The 22,299-nt window shown below is 43.5% G+C and overlaps 1 protein-coding gene across 5 annotated transcripts in view; it reads left to right on the top strand.

Moving 5' to 3' along the window:
* The window catches only part of LOC118398374 (SAM and SH3 domain-containing protein 1), a 328,711-nt gene extending 309,028 nt beyond the window's left edge, over positions 1–19,683 (top strand). For all 5 annotated transcript variants that reach the window (XM_052470650.1, XM_035793644.2, XM_052470653.1 and 2 more), the window contains 5 exons: positions 2,933–3,083; positions 3,291–3,419; positions 9,747–10,849; positions 16,477–16,608; positions 16,792–19,683. In XM_052470650.1, the coding sequence (XP_052326610.1) occupies positions 2,933–3,083; positions 3,291–3,419; positions 9,747–10,849; positions 16,477–16,608; positions 16,792–17,052 (1,776 nt within the window). In that variant the 3' untranslated portion in view covers positions 17,053–19,683. The remainder of the gene's footprint in view (positions 1–2,932; positions 3,084–3,290; positions 3,420–9,746; positions 10,850–16,476; positions 16,609–16,791) is intronic.
* The last annotated feature ends 2,616 nt before the right edge of the window (positions 19,684–22,299 follow it).

Raw genomic sequence — 22,299 nt, 5'->3', positions numbered from 1 at the left:
CACTGGACACACACATCTTTGCACATGCCAAGCGAGCACACACACTCTCAACTCTCCCTCGCACACACACAACTCCACACAAATCTCACACACCAATGCTAGGAATTTCTGGACAAGGTAACAGTAGTCCTACAACTTCCCTCCTACAGTCCCGTTCATATCCCAGCCATCTAGAAACCAGCCAGCCTAGCTCAGCCTCCTCGCGGAGAGAGCACTGTAGGTGAGCTGTTTCTGGGTAAGCCTGATGGAGTGCTGACATAACAGATTACAGACCAGGCTATGTCCAAGGGCTCTCTACTCAAGGACATAAGTAACATGATGGTACATTATCATTGCCTGGGCAGAGCGAAGCTATATTACAGGCTTCGAGACCTCCCATACGTGCTACTATTCTACTATACAGTACATGTGCATCAAGGTACGCATACATACGTAGTTGTGACTTAGGGAGAGGGAGAGCAGACTTAACAAACGTTCCCCTAACCCCGCCATTACATGTAAAGACATTATACTGTTCCACCTTGTTCTGGGTCTGTTTCAAGTCACTCTCAGGATAAATGATTGTTCTTTTTGTCAAGGATTTATTTGAAAGAAGTACTAGGGCTTATTCTGGGTTTCTCAGTCCAGATCTGGTTAGCATTAGGGAGTTCAGTTAGGATATTACCTCCATAGGTTCTACGTCACTTCATAAAAATGTTACAGATGACTACTATGATTAAAAATATAGAGCTGGGCAGAGGGCACATAGTAGTCATAATGACTGATTCAAACGTTGATATCTGCTTCTGGCATTCAATTAAAGTGCGGTTGAAAACAATTGACCAGTAGAGGGAGATGTGATGTTCTCAGGGCGTTCCTAAAAACACAATGACAAAGTGGAGTTTGCGTCGAAGCAGCCACCTACTCCATCTCTTTCTACTCTCTATCTTTTGAATCTTACGTCTCGATTGTAGGGGTATCTTGGAGCGAACGTGTTTTGACCCCAAAAATATGTTAGGTCACATACATGACTAAGATCATATGAGAAGGTTCTTGTGGCTGTGTAGAGTAGAGTGGTATTTGGTTTGGTCTCATCCTTATTTCTACTTCTCCAAGCAGAAATAGAGCTAAACTTCACTGTTATGCTAAGGATAGAAGTCTCCATGGTTGCAGTGGTGACATGCAGTCTGTGTGTGTTGTGCCCTTTAGATGCGTGGGCTGGACAAAACTTTAGACTGAACCAGTTTCCACGAACTCCGTGTTGAAAGTGGAAACCAATTATGACGGGTTGACATGTTAATGGTTAGCTGTGCCTATTCCCGAAACAGAGGGTGTACTGTGATATTTTGAGACTCTGATTCCTGGTGTCCTCCCACTAAGAGATAGCACCACAGGGTGTAATGGCTAGCGTTAAATTGTGTGCGTGTTCTCCTTGTCGCCTGTGGTGGAAAGGTGTGGTAGATCATCTCCTTCACCTCATCACTCTGTTTTCCACCCTTCCCAACTCTTCCCTCATTGCTACATTTTTTAGCTCATAGCTTGTTTTTCCAGAGGAAAAATGCCCTTTGTGTCTTTAACTATTGGTCATAGGCCAGTTTAGCTGATTAACGTATTATTATAATTTTTGTTTAACCAGGTAGGCTAGTTGAGAGCAAGTTCTCATTTACAACTGCGACCTGGCCAAGATAAAGCAAAGCAGTTTGACACAGACAACACAGAGTTTCACATGGAATAAACAAAACACACAGTCAATAATACAGTGGAATAAATGAAAACAAAAAGTCGGTATACAGTGTGTGCAAATGAGGTAAGATAAGGGAGTTAAGGCAATAAATAGGCCATGGTGGTGAAGTAATTAAAATATAGCAATTAAACACTGGAATGGTAGATGTGCAGAAGATGAATGTGCAAGTAAATCAAATCAAATGTATTTATATAGTCCTTCGTACATCAGCTGATATATCAAAGTGCTGTACAGAAACCCAGCCAAAAACCCCAAACAGCAAGCAATGCAGGTGTAGAAGCACGGTGGCTAGGAAACACTCCCTAGAAAGGCCAAAAACTAGGAAGAAACCTAGAGAGGAACCAGGCTATGTGGGGTGGCCAGTCCTCTTCTGGCTGTGCCGGGTGGAGATTATAACAGAACATGGCCAAGATGTTCAAATGTTCATAAATGACCAGCATGGTCAAATAATAATAATCACAGGCAGAACAGTTGAAACTGGAGCAGCAGCACGGCCAGGTGGACTGGGGACAGCAAGGAGTCATCATGTTAGGTAGTCCTGAGGCATGGTCCTAGGGCTCAGGTCCTCCGAGAGAGAGAAAGTAAGAGAGAAAGAGAGAATTAGAGAGAGCATACTTAAATTCACACAGGACACCGGATAGGACAGGAGAAGTACTCCAGATATAACAAACTGACCCTAGGACTGCAGCATAAATACTGGAGGCTGAGACAGGAGGGGTCAGGAGACACTGTGGCCCCATCCGAGGACACCCCCGGACAGGGCCAAACAGGAAGGATATAACCCCACCCACTTTGCCAAAGCACAGCCCCTACACCACTAGAGGGAAAGATTCAACCACCAACTTACCATCCTGAGACAAGGTCGAGTATAGCCCACAAAGATCTCCGCCACGGCACAATCCAAGGGGGGGCGCCAACCCAGACAGTAGTAGAGCTATTGGGTGCAAAGGAGCAAGATAAATAAATAAATACAGTATGGGGATGAGGTAGTTGGGTGGGCTATTTACAGATGGACTATGTACAGGTGCAGTGTGCTCTGACAGCTGGTGCTTAAAGCTAGTGAGGGAGATATGAGTCTCCAGCTTCAATGATTTTTGCAGTTCGTTCCCGTCATTGGCAGCAGAGAACTGGAAGGAAAGGCGGCCAGTCACGCTCACACATGTTGTAGGAAGTTCTGATCTGCAATCTGTTCTCTCTTCTCTTCTCCAGGAGCACATGCCTACCTTCTTATTTAACGGCTATGAGGACCTGGACACCTTCAAGCTGTTGGAGGAGGAGGATCTAGATGAGCTCAACATCAGAGACCCTCAACACAGAGCTGTGTTGCTCACCGCCGTGGAGCTACTGCAGGAGTATGACAGTGAGTTCACACACACACAACCTCACGTGTGCACACACACACACACACACACACACACACACACACACACACACACACACACACACACACACACACACACACACACACACACACACACACACACACACACACTAACAGAGATACTACATCATTCTGGATGTTTCTGGATGTCTGACTATATTGTCTCTGTGCTGTGTGTGTCTATAGGCAGCAGTGAACCGGAGCGTAGCGGCCTGTCAGGCTCTCAGGAGAAACTACTGTCAGAGGGCCACGGCCTGGTGGGCGACTCGCCACGTGACTCTGGCTGCTACGAAAGCAATGAGAACCTGGAGAATGGTAATGAGTAGCCTAGCCTCTCGCTACAGTGACTGTGATTCCTCCTCCACTCTGGGCCAACTCCTCTTCCTCTTCCTCTGCCATGCTTCAGCATTCTAACCTGAACCGCCCGTCATCGCACTCCATTGGACCAAGGCCAGCCAATCAAACCTCTCTGCTCTTTGTCCCGTTATGTCTGTCTACTAGCTTCACCCACACTCCCACCCCACTTACCTCCGCCCGCCTAGCTGCGTAGTGTCATAGTAAGGGGGAGATGCACTCCCCCCCTCCTCTCTTTCTTTCTCTCTCTTTTTCTCTTTGTCACTGCACTCTTTCCACTGCCCTCTCCATCTTCAGGCTCTCTCTTCCTTCTCTGAAGAAGCCATATCCTAAGGGACAAGGACCTAACCCCCAAGCCCAGATCGCTAGTTTACCCTTTAATGGGGCCCTATGCAGGGAACAACACCCCACATCTCAAATGCACAGAACTGTTCTGTCCAACTCGAGCCTAGTGCCCATGTTGCTCTAATCTCACAATGGACAACGAACCCCTCCTTCTCCTCTTACTCCTCCTCTTTCACCTCAGGAGGTTGAGTGGTTGCTGGGAGACCAAACCAATCATGACACCACGAGGGAGTATTTCTTTTGAGAGGTATTACTGTAGAAACTGAGACCTTGTAAAGTCACTGCCCAGTTATTTGCTGTGTTTTGGCTCTGTATCCATCCTCCCAATCCCGGCTCATTCTCTCTTCTCCATGCCATTTCAAGTCACTTGAAAACATTTCTGTAACTTTATCTTGTGCTTTGTTTCATAGTGACAATGTTGAACAAAGATCGTACGTGCCTAAACAACCCCCAAAAAATATTAGATGGAAATATTTTTTAATGATAGTGGATATATAAAAAAGCAGATACATTATTATCTGATTATGGAAGTGTATTTCAGATTTATATTTGTGAGAACATTTTGTGTATAGTTAAGACTATTCAAACTCCCCTTTAAAAAGACTGTGTGCGCACTCCATCGCAGTGCTTGAGGCGTCACTACAGCCCCAGGTTTGATCTTTGTTTGATCCAGCTGACCGTGACTGAGAAACCCATGAGGCACATTTGGCCCAGCGTTGTCAGGGTTAGGGGAGGGTTTGGCCTGCTGGGATTTCCTTGTCCTGTCGCGCTCTAGCGACTCCTTGTGGCGGGCCGGGCACCTGCAAGCTGGCTTGTCAAGCAGCAGTGTCAAGATGCAGTGCGGCTTGGCAGGGTCGTGTTTCAGAGGACGCATGGCTCTCGGGCTTCGCCTCTCCCGAGTCCGTACGGGAGTTGCAGCGTCAGGACAAGACTGTAACTACCAATTGGATGTCACGAAATTGGGAAGAATAGAAGTTTTAAAAAATAAACATGACTATGCTTTGCTTTCCCACTACTGTTGAGTTCTGTGTTTTAGCTTCAATCATAGCTTAAATAATTGATGTCCCACTGGGCACAGACTTAATTTCTACATGTAGTCTGAAATATTCTACATGTAAAGTGACTTCAACGCGAAATCAACAAAAAATGTCACCATGTCATTGGATGTAGGTTAAAAGTTAGGTAAAAAAAAACTCCCTCACGTTGATTACTTTTTACAAATCCAATCAGTTTTCCACATTTATTCAAGTCATTACATTGAATTTCTTTGTTGAAACAACTTTGATTCAACCAGTTTTTGCCCAGTGGGTTCTCTCTCTATGATTGCTCTCTGTTCTGTTCTATGTGTGTGTGTGTCGTAACGGATCTGAAAGATGTGCAATCTGCCACAGTAGAGATTTGAGTTGTGGAATAAACCACTTCTGTGATGGAAGTTACTCTGACCTGCTTGCTTTATTTCATGTCTCTTCCTTCTTTCTTTGTGTCTCACATTTCTCCATCTCAGTCGTTAACACTCAACATTAGCTGCATAACATCCAGTGTACATTCTGCATTTTAATAAATGTATTTTACTTTGTCTCTATACGGTCACCCTGCCAAACCAATCTGCACTATTCTGCTTCATACATTCTCTACTACAGCCATAACTCTCAACCATCCTCCTACGTACAGTACCAGTCCAATGTTTGGACACACCTACTCATTTCAGGGTTTTCTTTATTTCTACTGTTTTCTGCATTGTAGAACAAGAATGTAGACATCAAAACTATGAAATAACACATGGAATCACGCACTAACCAAAAAAAAGTGTTAAACAAATCAAAATATATTTTATATTTGAGATTCTTCAAAGCAACAACCCTTTGCCTTGTTGACAGCTTTGAATCCTCTTGGCATTCTCTCAACCAGCTTCATGAGGTAGTCACCTGGAATGTATTTCAATTAACAAGTGTGCCTTGTTAAAAGTTCATTTGTGGAATTTCTTTCCTTCTTAATGCGTTTGAGCAAATCAGTTGTGTTGTGAAAAGGTAGGGGGGGCCTATTTGGTAAAATACCAAGTCCATATTATGGCAAGAACAGCTGAAATAAGCAAAGAGAAACGACAGTCCAACATTACTTTAAGACATGACCATAACATTGTGGCAATAACAAGGAAATTCAAAGTGCCAAAAGTTGGACCTAAAGGAATTCCACACAAAATGTTTTGTTGAAGATGTAAAACATCTGTTGGTCTGAACCAGGGGTGGGTGGGCAATTCCAGTCCTTGAAGGGCCTGATTGGTGTCACAGTTTTGCGCCAGCCAACACACCTGCCTCCAATATTCACATAATAATTTATAACCATATCATTTATAACCTTTCTATATTGCCAATCATTTCAAGTGGAAAAACTCAGAAGAGAAATGACAACCTTTATTTAACTAGGCAAGTCAGTTAAGAACAAATTCTTATTTACAATGATGGCCAAACCCAGACAACACTGGGCCAATTGTGCGCCGCCCTATTGTACTCCCAATCATGGCATGTTGTGATACAGCCTGGATTTGAACCAGGGTGTCTGTAGTGACGCCTTAGGTACTGCGATGCAGTGCCTTAGAAGGCTGTGCCACTCAGGAGTTTGGGAAATGTGAAAAAACTATATCCATTAATAATGATAAGCCACCAGGAAAAGACAACCTTGATGGGTAACTATTGAGAATGGTAGTAGACTGTATTGCCACCCCTATTTGGTATATCTTTAACCAAAGCCTAAAGGAGTTTGTGTGTCCACAGGCATGGAAGGAAGCAATTCCACTGCATGAAAATAGTAAAGTATCCTTTGCTGGCTCTAACAGCCACCCAATCAGTTTTCTGCCAGTTCTGAGTAAACTGATAGAGATAATTATGTTTGACCAAATACAATGCTATTTTTCAGAGAACAAGACTTTCAACATGTGTATAGAAAAGGGCACTCAACTTGTACTGCACTTACTCAGATGACTGATGATAGTTGGAGCTGTATTGTTAGATTTCAGTGCAGCATTTGATGTTATTGATTATAAATTGTTATTGAATAAATTCACTTGATATGGCTTTTCAGCACCTGCCATCACATGGTTGGAGAGTTATTTATCCAATAGAACTCATAATTTAACTAGGCAAGTCAGTTAAGAACAAATTTACAATGACAGCCTACCGGGGAACAGACAGATTTTTTACCTTGTCAGCTTGGGGACTCAATCCAGCAACCTTTCGGTTACTAGCCCAATGCTCTAACCACTAGGCTACCTGCAACCCTGTTCTTCAATGGAAGCTTCTCTAGCATCAGATATGTACAGTGTGGTGTCCCTCAGGGCAGTTGCCTTGGGCCGTTACCCTTCTCTATTTTTTTACACAAAGCTAGAATGATAATGTATGCGGATGATTCCACACCAGATGAATCTGGTGAGGGGAGGACGGCTCATGATAATGAATGGAATGGTGTGAATGGAATCGTATCAAACACATAGATAACTAGATGTTTGATGTGTTTGATACCATTCAGTTTATTCCCCATTTTAAGTACCATCAACCACCACGGTTCCATACTCTACATGTCAGGACTCAAAGCCAGTGAGCTCACTGAAATTCTAAATAAGGTGTTACAGTCAGTATCAGAATAGGTGATTAATAACACACTGGTATTAAATACACCTAAAACTAAAAGCATTGTATCTCTTAAGACCTAAACCTCAATTGGAGTTGTGTATAAAGGGTGTGGCCATTGAGCAAGTTGAGGAAATTAAACTCATAGGTATAACATTGGATGGTCAATTATCATGGTCAAGTCATATTGTCAAAGTTGTTGTGAGGCTGGAGAGGGGTATGTCTGTTATAAAAAGATGTGCTGTGTGGCTGACACAAAAACCAACTACTAGTTGTTCAGGCTCTGGTCTTGTCCCATCTTAATTAGTGACCGGTAATATGATCAAGTGCAACAATCGTTCCATCTATTGCATTGTAAATTGCTGTACATTCTTCTTATAGCACTTGGGCAAGATTCACAATTATGAACATAGATATACACTGAGTATACAAAACATTAGGAACACCTGCTCTTTCCATGACAAAGACTGACCAAGTGAATCTAGGTGAAAGCTATGATCCCTTAATGATGTCACTTTTAAATCCACTTCAATCAGTGTAGATGAAAGGGAGGTGACTGGTTGACAATTGAGACATGGATTGTGTATATGTGCCATTTAGATGGTGAATGGGCAAGACAAAAGATGTAAGTGCCTTTGAACGGGGTATGGTAGTAGGTGCCAGGTGCACAAGTTTGAGTGTGTCAAGAACTACAACGCTGTTGGGGTTTTTCATGCTCAACCGTTTCCCGTGTGTGTCAAGAATGGTTGACATCCCAAAGGACATCCAGCCAACTTATCAGAACTGTGGGAAGCATTGGAGTCAACATGGGCCAGCACCCCTGTGGAATGATTTTGGCACTTTGTAGAGTCCATGCCCCTACGAATTAAGGCTTTTCTGAGGGCAAAAGGGGGTGTTCCTAATGTTTTGTACACTCAGTGTATATTGGACATGGTCTTCAGAGCATAACTGTGATCCACTTTGCATCCTCATCAATCAGTCAATCAATCAATCAAATGTATTTTATAAATCCTTTTTTGCATCACAAAGTACTTATACAGATACCCCAAAGAGCAAGCAATGCAAATGTAGAAGCACAGTTGCTAGGAAAACTCTCAAGAAAGTCAGGAACCTAGGAAGAAACCTAGGAAGGAACCAGGCTCCGTGGGGTGGCCATTCCTGTTCTGGCTATGCCGGGTGGAGATTTTAAGAGTGCATGGCCATTAAGGCCAGATCATTCTTAAAGATGAATCATTCTTCACAACTGATGTACCACCATCACAAAGAATCAACAACATTTAGATTTATTACTGAGTGTCTGTTTTTTAAGAAAAGTTGTGTGTATTGGAGTGTTTGAGCATTCATTCCTTTTGAAAAGCAGACATCTGAATCTGGGGTCAATACTTTTGTCTTATGCCCTGATAGGAAATCCAAAATATCTTTATTAAACAAATGATTGGAAGCTAGCCTGGGATGGTGGTTAGCTGGGCCAGATATCAAACATCTTTTGGAGGGAAAATTGGCAATAACAAGCACATTGAAACAGCACATCAACTTTAAAAACATCAGACTGACTTCAATCTGAACAAATCTTTCGCTGCTCTCCAAATGAATACAGATACAGATTACTGATTACTGATGTGTGTGTGATATGTTTGATAAAAATTGTGTGTCATGCAATGTCACTATTCATTATTATATGAGATAAAATGTGAAATATGGCATTTAGTGCTATTTCAGAAACGTCTTCATGTTGCTCTAATAAGCCATGAATGGCAGGTTGGCCCCTAGCCTTCTGTTACTGTAATGTGTTTTCTGAGATGCACTATACTGATGCTCTGCATCTGAAATTGTATTGCGAGTGCAGCGTTGCATTTACAAGGCTATCGTCACAAAAAAAAATTTTTTTCGTGTTGTCATGCACATTACTCTGGCTAGTTGAACGTTACACAGGCAAGTTGTGTACTGACAGATAACACAATGTCACTGTGTCCAGCTATGCTCTTAAATCAGATCGACCTTTTGATCTAAGGCCATAAATAGTGGGAGAGAGACTGAACCACTTCAGTGTCACTGCTGTAAAGCTCTGTGTGAACAGGCTGTTTCAGATTCACATGTCCTCTTCACATTCACAACTGATAGTGATGATCAAAACGCAATGCAAACAGCACAGCACCCATAGTGATATGAAATCGATTATCCAATACATACAGTACAGCTCAGTATCAGGTTTCAGTTAGTGCTATGTCGCTATCTGTTTTAAGTAAAAGTCTTAAGATCTGTTTATGCAACCTGTCCCAGCTCCAGATTGAAGAGGGATATGTTGTTCACTGTGTTTCAGGCAAGAGCAGAAAGACATCTCGCTCCAACCGCTCCTCTGTGGGCCTCCAGTCCCCAGACTACCCCACCCTGCCCATGACCCAGTCCACTGAGGCCCTGCAGCAGAGCAAGATGGAGCGCACAGTCAACTTCACCAAGCACTTCTTCCTCAAGCCCACCTTGAGGGGCTTGAGCATGCTGGGGCTGAGGAAGGGCCCCCGCCGGACCCCCATGCCAGCCAGTCTCAGCTGTGAGGACCTGGACGGGAGACTGGAGGCCACCAGCCCCCAGGCCTGGAAGAGATCCCACTCCCTGGGGGACCTCCACTGGGAACAGGCCTTCCACCAGAAGAAGGACCACAGCCTGGAACCCAAGCCCGCTAATGGTGGCTCCAAGTTGGGCACCACCAGCCCAGTGAAGGGCCTCCAGGCTCATGGAGATAGGGGTTCACCACCGGCTCAGAATGGGGGGATTGCTGTGAGCCCTAAAGGACGTTCTGATCTCCCCCCTGTGCCCTCCCAGCTGCCCCTCAGACCACCCTGTTCTATTGCCTTGCTTCCCCAGCCCGAGAAAATCCTGCCCAACCTGATCTCCAGCCCTCCCGAAACCCAGCTGGGGGAGAGAAGCATCTGGACTCACCCCAAAAAGCCCCCAGTGCCCCCTCCTGTCCCAATCAAGAAGTCCAAGGAGTGCCTAGCCAATGGGATGTGCCACCCCTCTCTTGTCCTCTCCTCCCCAACTCATTCCTATTCCTCCACCAACTCTCATCCCCCCAGCCCTGTCATCAGCAGCCCCAGTTCCAGGGCTCCAGCCCTCCCCAGTAAGGCCTCTAGTACCCATATCTCCCCCTCTCCAGCCAGCCCTACTCCAGACTCCCCTGCCTCCACCACCACCTCCTCTCTCGAACCAGAGGAACCAGGCACACCCCCGGCCGTGCCCCCTCCTTGGCTGTCTGACCTTCCCGAGTCGGCCTGCCCTCAGGCTCAGATCCAGGGGGGTAGTGGCAAGATGACGGTGGCCAGGAAGGTGTCCCATGTTAAGATGGCCGTCGATCTCCACACCGTGCTGGAGCAGAGACTTGAGGCCGAGGGCATTGACCTCACAGAGGAACCCTACTCAGACAAGGTCAGTTACCCCCACAACCTGCTACTATTGTTATGTACCTGCTGTTACTGTGTAGAATACACACACACCCATCCACCACATCCTAAATCTCACTCTCACAAGTCCAGTTTGTCACAGCTGGGGGTTATACAGCTCACACATGGATGTGAACATGCTTCATTTTATGTTCATTATAGTATATTTTGTTCTCTAGAGTGCATCAAATAACTCGGTGACAATTTCAAAACATGTATTTTGGACGGTGTCCGTATTGATCGTGTCCCTGCTTACAAATATCTGGGCATGAGATATCTGTCAATCAGAAGAGAGAAAAATCTGAGTTATCTGTTGGGGCATCTTGATAGATGAAAAGTTGTCTTTTAAAAAGCATACTGAGGACTTAGTTAAGAAGCTGTGTGCTTCTTTAAAAAAATGTGCTTCTTCTATAGAGATAGATCATGCCTCTCGCTAAATAGTAGAAAGCAGATTATTCCGTTGACGTTCCTATCAGTCTTAGACTATGGCGAACACAGCTGCCACTTCATTAAGGCCGTTAGATGCAGTTTATCATAGCACACTGCACTATATTATGGGTAGCAGTTTTAGTAGTCATCACTGCATCCTTCTACCAGGAAGTTGGTTGGCCCTCTTTGATGTCACGTACGTTAATACATTGCTATATTTATAAGTGTATAAAGCCCTTTTACAAATAGTTCCGCTGTGCATAACATGAGTACTCAACTTTAGACTTGTGAGTTACCACACCTAGTCTCAAGGATGGTTAACTCTGGAAAATTCCCTTTGTCTCTACTAAGTTAGGCAAATCAGCTTTTAGTTTTCTTGCACCTTATTTTGTGGACCAAAAATGTTCTTAGATTTGATGTTTTGGTGCTTCTAGGGAAATTCATAAAGCTGATTGAAGACGTCCTTGTTGATGAATGTGTTTGTGTTTTTCAACCGGGTTTTTCTTCCTGCTTGCATCTTGTACCTATATTTTGATGTATGTATTTTCTGAGAGAGAGAGAGAGAGAGAGAGAGAGAGAGAGAGAGAGAGAGAGAGAGAGAGAGAGAGAGCTAGACTATGAGAGGGGGAAATAGTGATAGTAATACAGTCTGTTAAGTTTAAGGGCCTGAAACTCAGTGAAGGCTGGTGGGTTGAGATTATAAAACAAACATCCCGAGTTGAACACACACACACACAAACACACATACATCATGTCAGAGCCCGAGTTGAACACACACACACACACACACCATGCCATGCCAGAGCCCGAGTTGAACACACACACACATACACCATGCCAGAGCCCGAGTTGAACACACACACACATTACACCATGCCAGAGCCCGAGTTGAACACACACACACATACACCATGCCAGAGCCCGAGTTGAACACACACACACATACACCATGCCAGAGCCCGAGTAGAACACACACACACGCAAACACACATTGACCATGCCAGAGCCAGAGTAGAACACACACACAAACACACAAACACCATGCCGGAGCCCGAGGAGAAGACACACACACACACACACACACACAAACACACATACACCATGCCAGAGCCCAAGTTCAACACACCCACACACACACACACACACACATACATAAACACAATGCCAGAGCCCGAGTTGAACACACACACACAAACACACATACACCATGCCAGAGCCCAAGTTGAACACACACACACAAACACACGATGCCAGAGACCAGCTCTTTAACATGGAGCTCCATCTCTGCCAGGTTAACCACAGACAGGCTCTGAGGCTGGGCTGGGGTAGAGGTGAGAAATACACTACATGAACAAAAGTATGTGGACACCTGCTCGTTGAACAGGTCTGGCTCGCATTCGGCAAATGTTTTCAATCCGGAAAATGTCAAGAACTTTGAATTTTTTTTCAAGTGCAGTCGCAAAAACCATCAAGCGATGTGATGATACTTGCTCTTATGAGGACCACCACAGGAAAGGAAGAACCAGAGTTACCTCTGCTGCAGAGTTCATTAGAGTTAGAAGCCTCAGATTGCAGCCCAAATAAATGCTTAACAGTTAAAGTAACAGACTCATCTCAACATTAACTGTTCAAAGGAGACTGCATGAATCAGGCCTTCATGGTCGAATTGCTGCAAAGAAGCCACTACTAAAGGACACCAATAATAAGAAGATACTTTCTTGGTCCAAGAAACACAAGCAATGGACATTAGACCGGTGGAAATCTGTCCGTTGGTCTGATGAGTCCATATTTGAGATTTGTGTTTCCGTGTCTTTGTGAGATGCAGAGTAGGTGAACGGGTGATCTCTGCATGTGTGGTTCCCACCGTGAAGCATGGAGGAGGAGGTGTGATGGTGAGGAGGTGTGATGGTGTGGGGGTACTTTGCTGGTGACACCATCTGTGATTCATTTAGAATTCAAGGCACACTTAACCAGCCTTGCTACCACAGCATTCTGTAGCTATACGCCATACCATCTGGTTTGCACTTAGTGGGACTCTCACTTGTTTTTCAACAGGACATTGACCCAACACACCACCAGGCTGTGTAAGGGCTATTTGTCCAAGAAGGAGAGTGATGGAGTGCTGCATCAGGTGACCTGGCCTCCACAATCATCTGACCTCAACCCAATTGAGATGGTTTGGGATGAGTTGGACCGCAGAGTAAAGGAAAAGCAGCCAATAAGTTCTCAGCATATGTGGGAACTCCTTCAAGACTGTTGGAAAAGCATACCAGGTGAAGCTGGTTGAGAGAATATCAAGAGTGTGCAAAGCTGTCATCAATGCAAAGGGTGGCTACTTCGAATAATTGTTATACAGTGGGGCAAAAAAGTATTTAGTCAGCCACCAATTGTGCAAGTTCTCCCACTTAAAAAGATGAGAGAGGCCTGTAATTTTCATCATAGGTACACTTTAACGATGACAGACAAAATGAAGAAAAAAAATCCAGAAAATCACATTGTAGGATTTTTTATGAATTTATTTGCAAATTATGGTGGAAAATAAGTATTTGGTCAATAACAAAAGTTTATCTCAATACTTTGTTATATACCCTATGTTGGCAATGACAGAGGTCAAACATTTTCTGTAAGTCTTCACAAGGTTTTCACACACTGTTGCTGGTATTTTGGCCCATTCCTCCATGCAGATCTCCTCTAGAGCAGTGATGTTTTGGGGCTCCCTCCAAAGATGTTCTATGGGGTTGAGATCTGGAGACTGGCTAGGCCACCCCAGGACCTTGAAATGCTTCTTACGAAGCCACTCCTTCATTGCCCGGGCTTATGTGTTTGGGATCATTGTCATGCTGAAAGACCCAGCCACGTTTCATCTTCAATGCCCTTGCTAATGGAAGGAGGTTTTCACTCAATCTCACGATACAGGGCCCCACTCATTCTTTCCTTTACACGGATCAGTCGTCCTGGTCCCTTTGCAGAGAAACAGCCCCAAAGAATGATGTTTCCACCCCCATGCTTCACAGTAGGTATGGTGTTCTTTGGATGCAACTCAGCATTCTTTGTCCTCCAAACACGACGAGTTGAGTTTTTACCAAAAGTTATATTTTTGGTTTCATCTGACCACATGACATTTTCCTAATCTTCTTCTGGATCATCCAAATGCTCTCTAGCATACTTCAGACAGGCCTGGACATGTACTGGCTTAAGCAGGGGGACACGTCTGGCACTGCAGGATTTGAGTCCCTGGCAGCGTAGTGTGTTACTGATGGTAGGCTTTGTTACTTTGGTCCCAGCTCTCTGAAGGTCATTCACTAGGTCCCCCCGTGTGGTTTTGGGATTTTTGCTCACCGTTCTTGTGATCATTTTGACCCCATGGGGTGAGATCTTGCGTGGAGCCCCAGATCGAGGGAAATTATCTGCTTACCTATTGCAGATTCAGTCTTCCCAGCCTGGTGCAGGTCTACAATTTTGTTTCTGGTGTCCTTTGACAGCTCTTTGGTCTTGGCCATAGTGGAGTTTGGAGTGTGACTGTTTGAGGTTGTGGACAGGTGTCTTTTATACTGATAACAAGTTCAAACAGGTGCCAATAATACAGGTAACGAGTGGAGGACAGAGGAGCCTCTTAAAGAAGATGTTACTGATCTGTGAGAGACAGAAATCTTGCTTGTTTGTAGGTGACCAAATACTTATTTTCCACCATAATTTGCAAACAATTTCATTAAAAATCCTACAATGTGATTTTCTGGATTTTTTTTCTCATTTTGTCTGTCATAGTTGAAGTGTACCTATGATGAAAATTACAGGCCTCTCTCATCTTTTTAAGTGGGAGAACTTGCACAATTTGTGGCTTACTAAATACTTTTTTGCCCCACTGTAGTTCCTACAGTATATTAATTCTATTTGTGTTTTGTCATAGTTTTGATGTCTTCACTATTATTCTACAATGTAGAAAATATATTTTTTTAAATAAAGAAAAACCCTTGAATGAGTAGGTGTGTCCAAACCTTTGACTGGTACTGTACTTTTGTATGTGTGGTGTATCTCAGAGGGACGCACAACACAGCACTGCAAGCACTTCTTGTTTATATTAATGAGGATTAATGCTGCAGTGCAGAGACACTCTCCAGACACTAGGGGTGTAGTATTGGGAGTAGGGCTATGCTAGGGTCAGACAGGACACTTGGCTGTGTCCACATCTACATGCACCCCTGCATCTCTCTATTCCTCCACTCTGAGTGGCCTCCGATCCAGTTTGGCTGAGTTGTCCTGGACTGGCTGGAGACTGACCATGACTCCAGGGGTCTGGAGCATTTTCTAACCTTTGGCTAGTCTAATTTACTTATGACATGTTATGGGATCACCCGCATCATTTGTGTTTCTCTGTCTCTCTCTCTCTTTTGAGACTGTTTTAATAAAACGGTACCCTCCCTCAGCAGTCTATCCTTTAAATATGAGCTTATCTCCCAGCCTATAGGCTTGTCAGTTCGACTCATTATTTCACATTACTCGTCTGCTTCCTTCTCTCTTAAACAGACAGAAACCGGGCCTCACCAGACTCATAATGTTCAAATGAGCAAATAAAGTGAGAGAGCTAGCTCCTACTTCAGCCCTAGTCTCTGAGCTGTTCTAAAAACATGTGGTTCTTGTAGAGGTTCCGATTGACAAACACCTTGACTGTAGCCAATAAATGTGCAGAGGGTTTTGGTCTCACTGCATCTTGTGTTTTGGTCTATGAACTCATGGTCTTGACAGAGGCTAACAGATGTTTTTATTGCAAAAGAGAGAGAGAACGAAGTCACTATGGTTTCTGATTGGCTTGTCTTTTCTAGGCCTTTTGTTTGAGGGAGGGATTCCAGTTTCTTTCAAATATGATTTGATGTTTACCTTGTGTAGCAACTAAGATTTACTCCAGATTTACTCCAGGTCATGGTTACTTAGGGTTTTCATCGTTTGGGGTTTTAGTAGAAAAATGTGAGTTGTTGTGCCCCCAACTAGAGGGTCTCTCTTTCTCCATCAGTATGGTAGCAAAGAAATCAGATCTCCCAATGTGCATGACTTCCCACGCCAATATGTTTCAAGTGTGCTTGCATGTGTGCACGTTTGTGTGTGTGTATACGTGTGTCTGTGTGTCACTCTTCTCACTCATCCCCAGTTTCTCTACATCTGTTTGTCTCCATTCCTCCCTCCATCCAGCATGGTCGGTGTGGTATCCCCCAGCCCCTGGTGCAGCGCTACAGTGAAGACCTGGAGCAGCCAGTGAAAGATGTTGCCCCCGCCATAGACCAGGTCCGCCTGAAGCTGCTCCGCAAGCAGCACCGCATGGCTGTGAGTATTGTACTGCACCACGACCTGTCTGTCTGCTAGCCATTATGGGACAGATTCAATAAGCATTTAGCTACATGGTCACCAGGGCAAAGTTTTCAGATGACACATTTAAGGTGTCATTGCTATGTTTTATGTGTTATTATTTACACAAAATTCCTGAATGTTTTCACCGGTATTCCGCAGATCCCGTTTGGAGGTTTAACAGAGATGTGCAGGAAGCCTCTCTCCCCGGGTCACTTGAGCACCGTCTCTGATTGGTTGGTGTCCATCGGCCTGCCCATGTACGCCACGTACCTGGAAGCGGCAGGATATGACACGTTGGGGCACGTGTCATCTCTCACGGAGAGCGGTGTGTGGGAGGCGGGGGTGAGGGACAAGAGACATGCCCGTAGACTGGTGAGCGAGGCCCGTTTAGTCAGCGCACACAGAGATGCACAGTCATAACTGTGACAGTGGAACAAATGCAGGTGAAACTCGGAAAGTTGAACAGCTATGTCATGGCTGTCTGCTCAGTTGACATAGTTGAGACTGAAACACAGTTGCAAATAAATGCAGAACTGAATAACTGTGCAAGTGACCATAGCACAGCTTTCAACAGCTATTGAGGCTTTTGACTGGACTGCGGATGGCTCACTGTTGCAGCCCAGCCCACACCTGAAACTTAAGAGCAGAAAACCTGTTCTTATTCCCCCATGTCTTTATCAATCGATTTCTGTCTTGTTTACGGTGAAATTGTTCCCGACTGTCGAGAACAGTTATCAGATGCCTTTAAATCTCTCTCTCTCTCTCTCTCTCTCTCTCTCTCTCTCTCTCTCTCTCTCTCTCTCTCTCTCTCTCTCTCTCTCTCTCTCTCTCTCTCTCTCTCTCTCGCTCTCTCTCTCTCTCTCTCTCTCTCTCTCCCTCTCTCTCTCTCTCTCTCTCTCTCTCTCAAACATCCTCCCCAGTCTTATAACTCAAGACTGAGAAGTACTGCCTTGAAGGAAAAATAGCACAGTCTCTCTTCTTTTTTTTTAGGTTTGACTTTATATGTGACTCTATTTGTCACATGCGCCGAATACAGCAAGTGTATATTTTAACGTGGAATGCTTACTTACAAGCCCTTAACCAACAGTGCAGTTCAAGAAGAGTTAAGAAAATATTTACCAAGTAGACTCAAATAAAAGGTAATAATAAAAAGTAACACAATAAGAATAACAATAACGAGGCTATGTACAGGGGGAACCGGTTTTTACTTTTGTTGTTAATCCCATTGCCAAATGTTATAGCAAGACTGGACAATGGGTTTTCTTTCAGTTAATCAACTAAAAGATTACACAAAACATGAAATAGGCAAACAATGCTGTTGTATTGGGATTTCAAATCCTAATTTTCTATCATGCTATAGTGTTTTTGTAATATACTGTACCATATATTCTAATTTCAACGTGTTTTTACAGTATGTGTGTTCAATAGTATTTGTTTGTCTGCTTTGTGGAATGTCAATGTCTGAAATGTCTTCAGACCATCTCAGTTAATGTAAGTAGACAGTCAGACAGATATCGATATGATTATATTGCAGATTTCAAAACATATCTTAATTGCATTTAATCCTCCAATATGTAGGTCCTTACAGTAAGGCTGTCTACACAGTACCGCTCTAATCATCTTTTCCTTTGCAGACTCCATATGTCTAAACGAGCTCATTTTAAGTTGCCTTACCATGATGTAAAGAAAACAGTTAGATAAATATCTATTCATGTACTCAGCATTATAAATAGGCATTTCAACCCCCATCCACATTCCCTTTGACTAAGGCTTGATTTTTTCACAGCCTCACCAGGCCTATATGTTTTGAATGTGCAAATGCTTGTAACGACGGTGATTGTTAGTTGCACACACACACACACACACACACACACACACACACACACACACACACACACACACACACACACACACACACACACACACACACACACACACACACACACACACACACACACACACACACGATTAGCTGCCTGCAGATGTATGGGATCAAAGTACACACATTAGCAGCCACATAGCTCAAATGGTGGTTTCCTTGTTAAGCACAGATGTTAATCCACAGGAAGTCTGATTTAAACATAGTGTCCCCATATTCAACAGCCGGCCACAGCACCACTCAGTACTACAGTCTTAGAGAGAGACACAGTCAGGGAGGACAGATGAGATTGGGAGATGGTCACCTCACCTCTGTAGGGACGTACTGAATCCCCATTCACTGAAACAGCAGGACAGACCTGTGAGTCCCTAGCAGTGGATTCCTAGTCCAAGCTTGGTGTGAGTGGATCCACCCACATAATGTCATTATACTTGTGTGAGGTACTTCATATTGCAAACAATTATCCCTAGCTCTCGGGTTTCAAAATAAAAGTTGACAGAGTGGTGTAACATCGGGGAGGCTTTTGCAGTGGACACTCGAAAGAAGTTTGATGCCTTTTCTCTTCAATCATAGTGGTGCTCCAGGTTAGTAGTGGTAGGGGGAGTTTTTGTAAAGAAAAAATATTGTCACTGTAAAATGCACTTTAGAAAGTAAATTAGAAAATTCACGCAAAAAGTCCATAAGCAGACATTTCTTTTCAGGTAAGGTAAAGGGGTTGGGTTATACTGGGATTTAGTTACCTTAGTATTGGAGTTCCCAATGCCAAGTCAATGTACAAATGTAATTAATAATCATTCATGAATTAACCTGTTCCAATGACTTAACTTCCAATTAGTTTTTGCAATCGTACAAAAAAACATAATTACATTAATGAATTGATTAACAAGACTTGCACATTCTGTATATGTTATCTGGTATTTAAATAACTTATTTTGGGGCTTTTCATGTCAACTGTAATTATTAGCTGTACTATACACATAGCAATACCTTCCTGCATATTGCTTTAGCTAGTGAAAAGCTACAGTGTGTAATGTAAAGTATAAGTGTACAAATGATTTTCTTTGGTTTCAACTATCTAATGATTGTCTATAAAGATTTGCTTGTGTATTGAAACAAAAAATGATGTCTATAACTATGTAATTCTGAAATATAATAAAAACCATTTCTTGCCACCCTGTGTTTGTAATACACTCACACAGGAATGACACAGTGCCCGTCTCTCTGGATAACCCATGGAATAGTATGAGATTCTAGATCTGTGTTTGTACCTGTAGAAATATAATGAGATTCTAGATCTGTGTTTATACATATCGAAATAGAATGAGATTCTAGATCTGTGTTTATGCCCATAGAAATAGTATGAGATTCTAGATCTGTGTTTATGCCCATAGAAATAGAATGAGATTCTAAATCAGTGTTTATACCCATAGAAATAGAATGAGATTCTAAATCAGTGTTTATACCCATAGAAATAGAATGAGATTCTAGATCTGTGTTTATACCCATGGCTTTGGTTAGAATGTTTCACATAGAGACTATGACTACAATACAGCTGCTGTCACTAAAAGTGAGTTAGAGGACCATTATACAGTATGTGTCTAAGTCTGTCACGAGACTGTAGCTGTTACACAATTTGCCATACAGCTGATAATTTTTTGTGTGCAATTTTATAACTAATTTCATGCAATTCTTACTTGTTTTGCCATGGGGCGGAGAGAAAAATGTGCAGTTGTACAGTTCATTTCCTGCAATTCTACACATTTTGACATGACTTATGCCATGTTAATATGATATCTGAGCGAGAATGACGAACTAAATCAATGCAGGCCCCCTGGAACTCAGGGCCCCTGGGCAAGTGCTCCTTGTGCCCGATCGGTAATTCGACCATGATTACTACAAGTTTGGACAGCTGGGTAGACTAATATACCAACACTGCAAATTCCAGTTTACCTTCAATATTTTTGCACATGACATATTATAATATAAAATTCATGACATTATCATACACATATCCCAACATTGCAATACATCGGCTCTTCAATAACTCACACATTTGTGTAAGCCTCATTAAAGTTTCAAAAGTGTCAGTGTACAGCTTTAACATGAGCTAACAATACAACATAGCAGATTAACCGGAATGACATTTACTTTCACGGGTGGCCTAAGCCACGCCTCCAGCCTCCTGGGTGAACCCGCGGGGTCATATCTCAATAACCCAGCTCTCAGCATCGATAAACCAGCAGTTTTTAAAGTAAACCACCCAACTAAGTGACAAACAAACAACACAGCGTTTTTTGGTGTGACATGAAAAGATAATTGCTGATGTACAACCAAATTTCAACATTTTGTATATTCTACAGTCGTGGCCAAAGGTTTTGAGAATGACTCAAATATACATTTTCACAAAGTCTGCTGCCTCAGTTTGTATGATAGCAATTTGCATACACTCCAGAATGTTATGAAGAGTGATCAGATGAATTGCAATTAATTGCAAAGTCCCTCTTTGCCATGTAAATAAACTGAATCCCCAAAAACATTTCCACTGCATTTCAGCCCTGCCACAAAAGGACCAGCTGACATCATGTCAGTGATTCTCTTGTTAATACAGGTGTGAGTGTTGACGAGAACAAGGCTGGAGATCACTCTGTCATGCTGATTGAGTTCGAATAACAGACTGGAAGCTTCAAAAGGAGGGTGGTGCTTGGAATCATTGCTCTTCCTCTGTCAATCATGGTTACCTGCAAGGAGACACGTGCTGTCATCATTGCTTTGCACAAAAAGAGCTTCACAGGTAAGGATATTGCTGCCAGTAAGATTGCACCTAAATCAACTATTTATCGGATCATCAAGAACTTCAAGGAAAGCGGTTCAATTGTTGTGAAGAAGGCTTCAGGGCGCCCAAGAAAGTCCAGCAAGCACCAGGACCGTCTCCTAAAGTTGATTCAGCTGCGGGATCGGGGCACCACCAGTACAGAGCTTGCTCAGGAATGGCAGCAGGCAGGTGTGAGTGCATCTGCACGCACAGTGAGGCGAAGACTTTTGGAGGATGGCCTGGTGTCAAGAAGGGCAGCAAAGAAGCCACTTCTCTCCAGGAAAAACATCAGCGACAGACTGATATTCTGCAAAAGGAACAGGGATTGGACTGCTGAGGACTGGGGTAAAGTCATTTTCTCTGATGAATCCCCTTTCTGATTGTTTGGGGCATCTGGAAAAAAGCTTGTCCCGGAGAAGACAAGGTGAGCACTACCATCAGTCCTGTGTCAAGCCAACAGTAAAGCATCCTGAGACCATTCATGTGTGGGGTTGCCTCTCAGCCAAGGGAGTGGGCTCACTACAAAATGTTGCCGAAGAACACAGCCACGAATAAAGAATGGTACCAACACATCCTCGGAGAGCAACTTCTCCCAACCATCCAGGAACAGTTCGGTGACGAACAATGCCTTTTCCAGCTTGATGGAGCACCTTGCCATAAGGCAAAAGTGATAACTAAGTGGCTCGGGGAACAAAACATCGATATTTTGGGTCCATGGCCAGGAAACTCCCCAGACCTTAATCCCATTGAGGACTTGTGGTCAATCCTCAAGAGGCAGGTGGACAAACAAAAACCCACAAATTCTGACAAAATAAAAGCATTGAATATGCAAGAATTGGCTGCCATCAGTCAGGATGTTGCCCAGAAGTTTATTGACAGCATGTGAGTATTCCATAGTAACATCTGACAAAAATATCTAAAGACACTGAAGCAGCAAACTTTGTGGAAATGAATATTTATTCCGTTCTCAAAACCT

This window comes from Oncorhynchus keta, chromosome 19 (assembly GCF_023373465.1).
Source record: "Oncorhynchus keta strain PuntledgeMale-10-30-2019 chromosome 19, Oket_V2, whole genome shotgun sequence".
NCBI classification, from domain to species: domain Eukaryota; kingdom Metazoa; phylum Chordata; class Actinopteri; order Salmoniformes; family Salmonidae; genus Oncorhynchus; species Oncorhynchus keta.
Note: the sequence above shows the minus strand (reverse complement) of the source record. Positions and strands in the feature narration are given on the sequence as shown.